This window comes from Onychomys torridus, chromosome X, assembly GCF_903995425.1.
Source record: "Onychomys torridus chromosome X, mOncTor1.1, whole genome shotgun sequence".
Classification (NCBI taxonomy): Eukaryota; Metazoa; Chordata; class Mammalia; order Rodentia; family Cricetidae; genus Onychomys; species Onychomys torridus.
Genome location: NC_050466.1, coordinates 132,192,554 through 132,202,491, shown reverse-complemented (window position 1 = coordinate 132,202,491; position 9,938 = coordinate 132,192,554). Strand labels below are relative to the sequence as shown.

At 41.7% G+C, this 9,938-nt stretch overlaps 1 protein-coding gene across 1 annotated transcript; it reads left to right on the top strand.

Moving 5' to 3' along the window:
* The first annotated feature begins 311 nt into the window (after positions 1 to 311).
* Positions 312 to 1,052, top strand: LOC118574817. Its single transcript, XM_036175682.1, has one exon. The coding sequence runs from the start codon at positions 312 to 314 to the stop codon at positions 1,050 to 1,052; it is 741 nt and encodes a 246-aa protein (XP_036031575.1).
* The last annotated feature ends 8,886 nt before the right edge of the window (positions 1,053 to 9,938 follow it).

The window sequence follows — 9,938 nt, the reverse complement described above, 5'->3', positions numbered from 1 at the left end:
TTTATATTACAAACATGGTGAATAAACATGATCTTAGTGTGATATTGCCAACTCCCATGTCACTGTCAATTACAAGCATTGAAATTCCTGGTCAACAAATATGAACATTTTAGCATTTTATGGATATTATGAAATCGGTGTCCAAAATATCATAAAGTGGCTATTTCCACTATACTCATGGATTTCTCTAAGCTTCTAAGCTTCTCTTACTATTATCTACAGTGTTCAGAATAGTCAACTGCACATAGACCTCTGAAACACCTCCATGTGACAACAGGGACAAGGTATGAGAGCTCAGTGCTCTCTAAACCATGACTCATTCTATTTTCTCACCTTCCCTTGTATTCTCACTAATTCTATTCTTTGATGTCATCTTCAGATTTGCCAGCATGAAGGAGTGCATATTCAAGTTGAGTTGCCTCCTTTGCAGTACATCTGCTTTGGTGTTTGAAATCATTCTTGCAAACAACCGATGCTGGCGCCTTTGGGAATTTGACGACAAGGTGGTGAAGTCTGTGTCCATTGGACTCTGGGAAGCTTATTACCCTCAGGACTTTAACATCTCAGGGTCTGTGACCAGGATGCTGGTTCACATCCCTATTGATTCAACCTGGAACAAGTCATCGGAATTTCAGTATTTACAAGCCCTGATAATGTGGGCCATTTTGATGAAAATTCTAGTTGTGATTTTCAGTTTAGTGGCCATTAAGATCAGCTGTATGGAAGACCCAGTCATTGAGATCCAGCTATTTTGCTACAAGATGTCTGCCATAATTTTGGCTGTGAGCAGCATTTTTACACTTGTTGCTGTGACCTTGAACCACCTGGTAGACATTTATGGGCAAACCACTCTTGACTTTCCACCTGACTTTCCCGTAAAGAAAGAAGACATTGTAAAGAAACACTGCACAACTGTGTTCTCAATGGGTGTCCTGACAGCCACGATGTCACTCTTTGGTGTCATTTTTTTCCTCTATGAGATGATCTCTCTGACGGTACAGAGTCAGGTGAAGGCCCAGTGTGCTTCCGAACTGGCTGAGCAAAAGGCCTGAAGAAGTGAGGGCTTTGGCATTTGTAACATCTGCCAGGAGAATCCTTGAAGAAATTGCCCATTTTCACACATTACTGTATAATCACTAACTCATTCCAAATAAAATATCAACTTGGTTTCTGGGGTGTGTCTAAATTGTATATTTTCATTTCCTGTCAAATACACTCCTTTCTTTAAGTATTTTCACATTCTAACCTCTGTGGGTGATGCTCATGTCTTTGGATACTGCCAACAAGCAATAGCAGGCAAGACTACTGGTGAAATGCAAGTTGCTTAAATATACATGACATATACTAGATGAAAGAAGGTTTGTAAGTAAGCTGACACCTTAACAGACATACATGAGAACCCGACATTCCTGTGTGGAAACACTTAAGTACTCAAATCTCTGGAGGGTAGAGCTGGATGTCTCAGCCTTGGCACTGCTGGCAGTGTGGGATGGTATCTTGGAGTAAGAAGGCAATGCTGCACACTGAAGATGCCAGTGCCATCTGAAGCCTGTCTCTACCAGAAAGCAGTAACCATCTCCTAATTACCTGGTTGTGAATATCACAAAAGGCCAGGCATCTCCAGTGTGCTCTGATGGGCCATGTGGTGTGCAGAAGACAGGACAGCTTGTCAGGGCTGGTTTTCTTGTTTTATCATCTCCACCACTGAGTTCAATCTCACATTATCAGGCTTGGTGGCACACACTCTTACCCAGTGAGCAATATCACCAACCTCAAGTTTATTGCTTTTAAGGTACAATATTCTACCCCTTGTTGCTATAAGATTAAGTTCATTTTATTATGCAAAACAAATTTATTCCATCTTTAAAACAGTCCCATGTTTCTTCAGGAATCCAGTGTCTTTTTGGTGACTCAGGGCAGGTTTTCAACAGTGTGATCCTGGACAATCATAAATTGACTCCCATACTTCTAACATAAAATGGTACAGAGTAAATCTTACCATTATAAAAGGGAATAATGGGGACACAGCAAGGGAAGAATGTCCTGAAGGAAGACCTAAACCCAAGAGGGAAAACTCTGAATCCAGAAGAAAGCGTGGTGGTAATCTAAAGCTATTCATGTCTATTTGCTATTTTTCTGATCTCTTTGGCTATTATCCCTGCATTTGGCTCTGTGTTTCTTATTTAATAAGACTATTTAGAAATTCATCTACAAGAAGCTCTAGATTGTACCTGTCATCTAGTGATATGATGGATTCAAGTGGCCTAAAAAAACCCTGGCCTTCCAGTTTTACTGACTGTAGCACTATAAACCTTTCTTTCTCTCTTTCCTTCTCTTTTTTCTTTCTTTTGATCTCTCTCTCTCATTCTTTCTTTCTTTCTTTCCTTTTCGAGACAGGGTTTCTCTGTGAAATAGTCGTGGCTATCCTGGAACTCACTATGTAGACCAGGTTGGCCTCAAACTTATACTATCCACCTGCCTCTGCCTCTTGAGAGCTGGGATTAAAGGTGTGCACCACAATTGCCCAGCTTGTAGCCTCTTTCTTGAGCTCTCTACACCATATACAGGTAGATTTCTATGGCACACACATCAAGGTCTCGGCTTCTCCAATATTCTGTGGTCTCCCTTGAAGCATTGAATTCATATTCACAGTTTCATGAAGGGGTCTTCTAAACTTTCTAGATGTCCTTCGTGGGTCTCAAGCCATGATATACATTATATGAGCTTAAGGGCTCTGAAACTGTGGATCGATTCTATTTACCCTATAATATTGTGTTTGTGCTTATAGAAAATTCAGTACTGCATGGAATATGCTCCCAAGCTCTTTGGCAGGTTGTGATGGAACCTGGCTGTGCTGGATAGTTTTTTTGTCAGTGTGATGCAATCTTGATTCATCTGAAAAGAGTGAACCTCAGATGAGTAAATGCCTTCAGGAAATTGGCCTTTAAGAAAGTTAGTGTGGAAGCTGGGTGAGGTGGTACACACCTTTAATCTCAGCACTTAGGATGCAAAGGCAGGTGGTTCTTTTTGAATTCGAGGCCAGCCTAGTCTACAGATCAAGTTCCAGGACAGGCATGGTACACAGAGAAACCCTGTCTCAAAAAGCAAAACAGAAAGTGTGTGGATCATTCTCTTGAGTAATGATTAACCTGGGAGTATCTAGTCCACTGTGTGTGATACAGGTGTTTGTGGGTTGCATAAGAAAGCAAGCTGAAGTAGCCATGGAGAGAAAGGCAGTGTTCCTTCATGGTCTGTGCTTCAGTTCCTGTTTCCAAGTTTCTGCCTTGATTCCTTACCTATGTGTTCTGTCAGTGATGGACTGTGAAGCTCTTGCTCTGGCTTTCTCTAAGGTGAACTTCCCCAGAATCAAACCCAACTGTACTATCTCTGCCCTCAGAGGCCTACCTTGAGATGCTTAGTTCAGCCATGGTCTTTACCTGGTGAGGTTTCCAGAATCTCTCCTGCCAGCCCAACCCACACTGTGCTAGGCCAAGAAGTGATCACATTGATCCTTCATTTAACTGTATCTGGTGAATTCCCTAAGAGCCAGTGCCATCCCCACACTCTAGATGCAGACTGTTCATCAGCTTTGCTTGTAGAATTTCCCTGAACTTCTGCCAGCACCATCTATAAAACCCCAGGCCTAAGTCCCATAATGCAGCTCCTGCACTTGCTATTTCTGTTTAGTTCCCCTGTATCCCAGCCTGCCTATGCCATCTATACATACCAGGCCTATCTCTTACGCACAGATCTTGTACCAACTTTGCTTGAAAGTTCCACAGATATTCCTCTATTTGTGCAATGTTTGCTTTTTCAAGCCTGGTCCTAATCAGACAACTCCTTCACCAAATTTCCTGGTGAGTTCCTCCAGTAGTAAGCCCAGATGTGCAATATGCCTACTAAGAGGCCTGGCTAGCTAAGTATGTATAGATCAGGCAAAGTGTTTACTTTGTGAGGAAGTCTGAGCCTCCCCTGCCAGCACTATACCCAACTCTCCATACCTTGAACAGGTCACACTGGATTTTCCTATTTTGTACTCCCAGAATCAAGCCCACTCCTGCTGTCTGCACTCTCCTAGGCCTAACTCTGCATGTCTACATTGTGCACCCACTTTTTCTGGTCATCTCCCCATAGCCTTTCCTGCAAGCATCAACACTTCATGCCCAGGCCCAGCTCTGGCCAAACAAATGCCACACAAGATTTCACTGGTGAGTTCTCTCTTGAGAAAGCCCATCTGTTAGAACTTCATACTCCAATTCTAGATCTGAACTTACAGGCCTTGCACTGACCTTACCTTGTAAAGTCCCTGGAACCTCGACCACCACACTCCCATGGCTATCTCTGGTGGGATACCTCCTGAACCATCTTTTCCTGATTAGTTCTTCAAGAAACAAGCCAACCTGAGTCATGACCATACTCCAGACCAAGGTCTGTAAGCATCCAGATTTGGCTTGTTGAGCTCTCCAATATCTCACCTTCCAGAGACATCTACTTACTCCCATATTTACCTTGTGTCATACAGCTCTGGTAATAGCTTTCCCTGATAGTTATGCCACAACCAAGCACCCATGCACCATCTTCAGAGTCTTAAAGCATAGATCTGATTGCACAGATCAAAGATTGGGTGTGCCTGGTAGCATTCCCTGGAAGCTTGCTTAACAGAGTCATCTGCTCTCTCAGCCCTAGCTCAGGTCATGAAGCTCTTACAACAGCTTTCTGTGGTGATATTTTATTTGTACTCTAATAAATAAAGCTTACTTCGAGATCAGAGGACAAAGTAGGCCACTATATTAAACAGAAGTCAGGCAATGGTAGCACACACCTTTAATCCTATCATTCGGGAGACAGACACTCATCCAGATCTCTGTGAGTTCAAGGCCACACTGGGAACAGAGCCAGGCATGGTGGCACACACCTTTAAATTCCAACACTAGTTAACCATAAAGGTCTGGAGGTCTGTACAGACAGACAAGAAGTGACAGAGCTGGGCAGAAAAAAGGAAGTGATGTAGCTGGGTGGAGAGAGGATGTGAGATGGCAGGGACAGAAAGGTATAGTCATGAGTTTACAGAAAGTGGCTCTCTCTGGAGGCTAAGGAGTAGGTGAGGTAAGGTTGGCTGTGGCTTGTCCTATTCCTCTGATCTCAGTTTTCACCGCAATATCTGGCTCCAGGTTGTTTATTGATAAGACCGTTTAGCAATTCATCTTATATCTGGTGCCCCAATGTTTGTGGCACAAATTTATTCAAAAAGCCACTTGTCTGTGGCCTTATAGGCCCTGGCTCAGGCACGAGCTGCACTCGGATAGAGTCTCCACCCCATGTGGTCCAGAGTCTCTTTGGCTTCTTCTGTCCTGGTGGGTTGTGGGCTCTCTCTGGATTTCCATCTCAGACTCCTACCACACAAAGTAGCTGCTTTGAAACTCCCTTGGACTTCTATTGTTCTACACAATTGGCAGACTTGGTGAGTCAATTAAGATATCTTAAAGAGAGAAATTAGTTAAAATTTTCCCACATTAAAAAATTGGGAACCCTCCAAGACTGCAGCTGTTCCCTAAGACAGAGCCTGCCAGCACCCGATTGGACTTAGAGGTGAGTCTCTAACCTCATACCCAAATACCCAAGCCCCTAGGTTTTGGGCCCAGTGGCACAGTCCTGCACCCTTACACCACCACCAATTGCAGTCCCAGTTTCAGGCCAGTCAGAAGACAGGTCTGACTACCATCATCCCTCATCATATCCTGTAACCTATAAGCCCCACCTCCCCCAAATCCCACCTACCCTCCGAGACTGAAAGTGTTCCCTGAGACAGAGCCTGCCAGTGCCCAATTGGACTAAGAGGTAAGTCTTTGCCTAGGTAGAGCCCAGTGGCACAGCCCTGCACCCCCACAACACCATCCCTTACAGTTCCAGTATCAAGCCAATAGACAGGCCTCCTGCAGACAGGTCAGACTACCACCATCCCCCACCAGACCCTGGAACCCCAAAGCCCCACATCCCCCAAATCCCACCCATTCTCAAAGACTGCAACTGTTACCTGAGGCAGAGCACGCCAGTACCTGATTGGACTAAGAGGTGACCCTCTGTCCTCATACCCAAACACCCTAGCACCTAGGCTTTGGGCCCAGGGGGAACAACCCTGCACCCCTACACCACCACTCATTGCAGTCCCAGTTTCAGGACAGTAGGCAGACAGATCTCCTACAGACAGGTCAGACTACCAACATCCCCCATCAGACCCTGCAACCCAGAAGGCCCACCCTTCCCAACCTACCCATGCCAAGATTACAGCTATTCCCTGAGACAGAGCCCACTAGTGCCAATTGGACTAAGAGCTGCTCCCTGAGACAAAGAGTCCATCGGCACTGATTAGAACAAGAGCTCCCACTGGAGCAAGAGTATTGATCAGATCAAGAGAGGCTAACCTCAGACACAGATACCACTTGCACCAAGTGGAAAAAGAGATGGGTAGACGCCAGTGCAAAAATGTAGTCAACATCATAAAAACCAATATGGCTCCATTAGAACCTACATCAGCAAGACCTGAACATCCCAACACAGACGACACAGAAAAAAAAATCGACCTTTAAAATGACCTTAAGAAGATGATAGAGATTGTTAAGGACCAAATGAAAAATTCCCTTAAAGAAATTAAGAAAAAAGGCCAGGCAGTGGTGACACATGCATTTAATCCCAGCACTCGGGAGGCAGAGGCAGGCGGATCTTTGTGAGTTCAAGGCCAGCCTGGTCTACAGAGCGAGATCCAGGAAAGGCACAAAGCTACACAGAGAAACCCTATCTTGAAAAACAAACAAAAAAAATGGGAAGAAATCAGTAAATCCCTTGAAACCCAAGAGATAGCAATTAAACAAGTGAGGGAAACAGTTCAAGATTTGAAAACTGAAATCAAGAAAATAAAGAAGACACAAACTGAGGGAATGCTGGAAATGGAAAATCTGAATAAACAAACGGGAAATACAGATGCAAGTATAACCAACAGAATGAAAGAGATGGAAGAGCTTTTCTCTGGTGTTGAAGATATGGTAGAGGAGACAGATTTATCAGTCAAAGAAAACACTAAAGCCAACAAAGTCATGACCCAAAATGTCCAGGAAATTAGGGACACCATGAAAAGACCAAACCTAAGAATAATAGGGATAGAAGAAGGAGAAGAATACCAACTAAAAAGCACAGAAAATATATTCAACAAAATCATAGAAGAAAACTTAAAAAAGAAAACCTAAAGAAGGAAATGCCTATAAAGATACAAGAAGGTTACAGAACATCAAATAGACTGGATCCAAAAAAGGTCTCCTCAACATATAATAATCAAACCACTAAAAACACAGAATAAAGAAAAAATATTGAGAGGTGCAAAGGAAAAAGGCCAAGTAACATATAAAGGCAGACCCATAAGAATATCACCTGGGGGGATGGGGATTTAGCTCAGTGGTAGAGTGCTTGCCTAGCAAGCAAAAGGCCCTGGGTTCGTTCCTCAGCTCAGGGGAAAAAAAGAATAACACCTGGAATAACACCCATCTTTTCAATGGAGACTCTAAAAGCCAGAAGGTCCTGGGCAGATGTTATGTAGACACTAGGAGAACATGGATGCCAACCCAGACTATTATACACAGGAAAACTTTCAGTCAACATAGATGGAGTAAACAAAATATTCCATGATAAAACCAGATTTAAACAATATCTTTCATGAATCCAGCCCTACAGAAAGCACTTGAAGGAAAGATTCAACCTAAGGAAGTTAGATACACCCATGAAAACACAGGCAATAGATAGTCCTACACCAACAAATACCAAAGAAAGGCAACATACACTACCACCAAAAAAATAGCAAGAATTAACAATAACTGGTCATTAATATTCACCTATAAAAAGACACAGGCTAACAGAATGGATACGAAAACAAGATCCATGAATTTACTGCATACAAGAAACACATCTCAACTTCAAAGGCATACACTATCTCAGAATAAAAGCCTGGGAAAAGACTTTCCAATCAAATGGATTTAAGAAGCAAGCTAATGTAGCTATCCTAATATCTAATAAAATAGACTTCAAACTAAAATCAATCTAAAGAGATTGGAAAGGACATTACATGTTTATCACAGGAAAATCTGACAAAATGAAGTCTCAATTCTGAATATTTATGCCCCAAATACATTTGTAAAGGAAACATTACTAAAGCTTAAATTACACATCAAACCCACTACACTAGTAGTGGGAGACTTCAACACCCCAATCTCACCAATGGACAGGTCTGCCAGACAGAAACTTAACAGAGAAATAAGGGAACTAACAGAAATTATGACTCAAATGGACTTAATAGATATCTACAGAATATTCCACCCTAACACAAAAAGTACCTTCTTCTTAGCACCCCATGGAACCTTGTCCAAAATCAACCACATGTTTGCTCACAAAGCAAATATCAACACATACAAAAAAATTGAAATACCCTCCTGTATCTTATCAGACCACCATGGCTTAAAGTTATATTGCAACAATGACAAAAATTACAGAAAGCCTACAATCTCATGGAAACTGAATAATGCCCAATTTAATCACCAATGGGTTAAGGAAGAAATAAAGAAAGAAATTAAAGACTTCCTAGAATACAATGAAAATGAATGTACAACATACCCAAACATGTGGGACACTGTGAAAGCAGTGCTAAGAGGAAAACTCATAGAACTAAATGCTCACATGAAGAAGTTGGAGAAATCTCACACTAGTGATATAACAGTACAACTGAAAGCTCTAGAACAAGAAGAAGCAAACTTACCAAGGAGAAACAGGTGCCAGTAAATAGTCAAATTGAGAGCTGAAACCAATAAAATAGAAACAAAGAGAACAATACAAAGAATCAATAAGATAGACAAGCCCTTATCCAAATTAACCAAAAAGCAGAAAGAGAGCATCTAAATTAACAAAATCAGAAATGAAAAAGAGATGTAACAACAGACAATGAGGAAATACAGAGAATCTTCAGGTCATACTTCAAAAACCTGAACTCCACAAAATTGGAAAATCTAAAAGAAATGAACAATTTTCTGGACAGGTGCCCCATACCAAAGTTAAATCAAGACCAGATAAACTATTTAAATAGACCAATAACCCCTAAGGAAATAGAAATGGTCATTAAAACTCTCCCAACCAAAAATAGCCAAGGCCCAGATGGTTTCAGGGCAGAATTCTACCAGATTTTCAAAGACACATTAATACCAATACTCTTCAAGTTGTTCCACAAGAGAAACAGAAGGAACATTACCAAACTCTTTTTATGGGGCCACAGTTACCCTGAAACCCAAACCACACAAAGATACAACAAGGAAAGAAAATTACAGCCCAATCTCCCTCATGAACATTGAAGCAAAAAATACTCAATAAAATACTGGCTAACTGAATCCAGGAACACATCAAAAAATTATCCACCATGACCAAGTTGGCTTCATCCCAGGGATGCAAGGATAGTTCAACATACGAAATCCTGTCAATGCAATACACTATATAAACAAACTGAAAGAAAAAAAACACATGATAATCTCATTGGATGCTGAAAAAGCCTTTGACAATATCCAACACACCTTCTTGATAAAGGTCTTGGAGAGATCAGGAATACAGGAAACATACCTTAACATAATAAAGGCAATTTACAGCAAGCCAACAGCCAACATCAAAGTAAATGGAGAGAAACTCAAAGAGATTCCTCTAAAATCAGGAACAAGACAAGGCTGTCTGCTCTCCCCATATTTATTCAATATAGTACTTGAAGTTCTAGCCAGAGCAATAGGACAACAAAAGGAGATCAAATGGATACAAATTGGAAAGGAAAAGTCAAACTTTCACTATTTACAGATGATATGATGGCATACATAAGTGACCCCAAAAATTCTACTGAGGAACTCCTACAACTGATAAACACC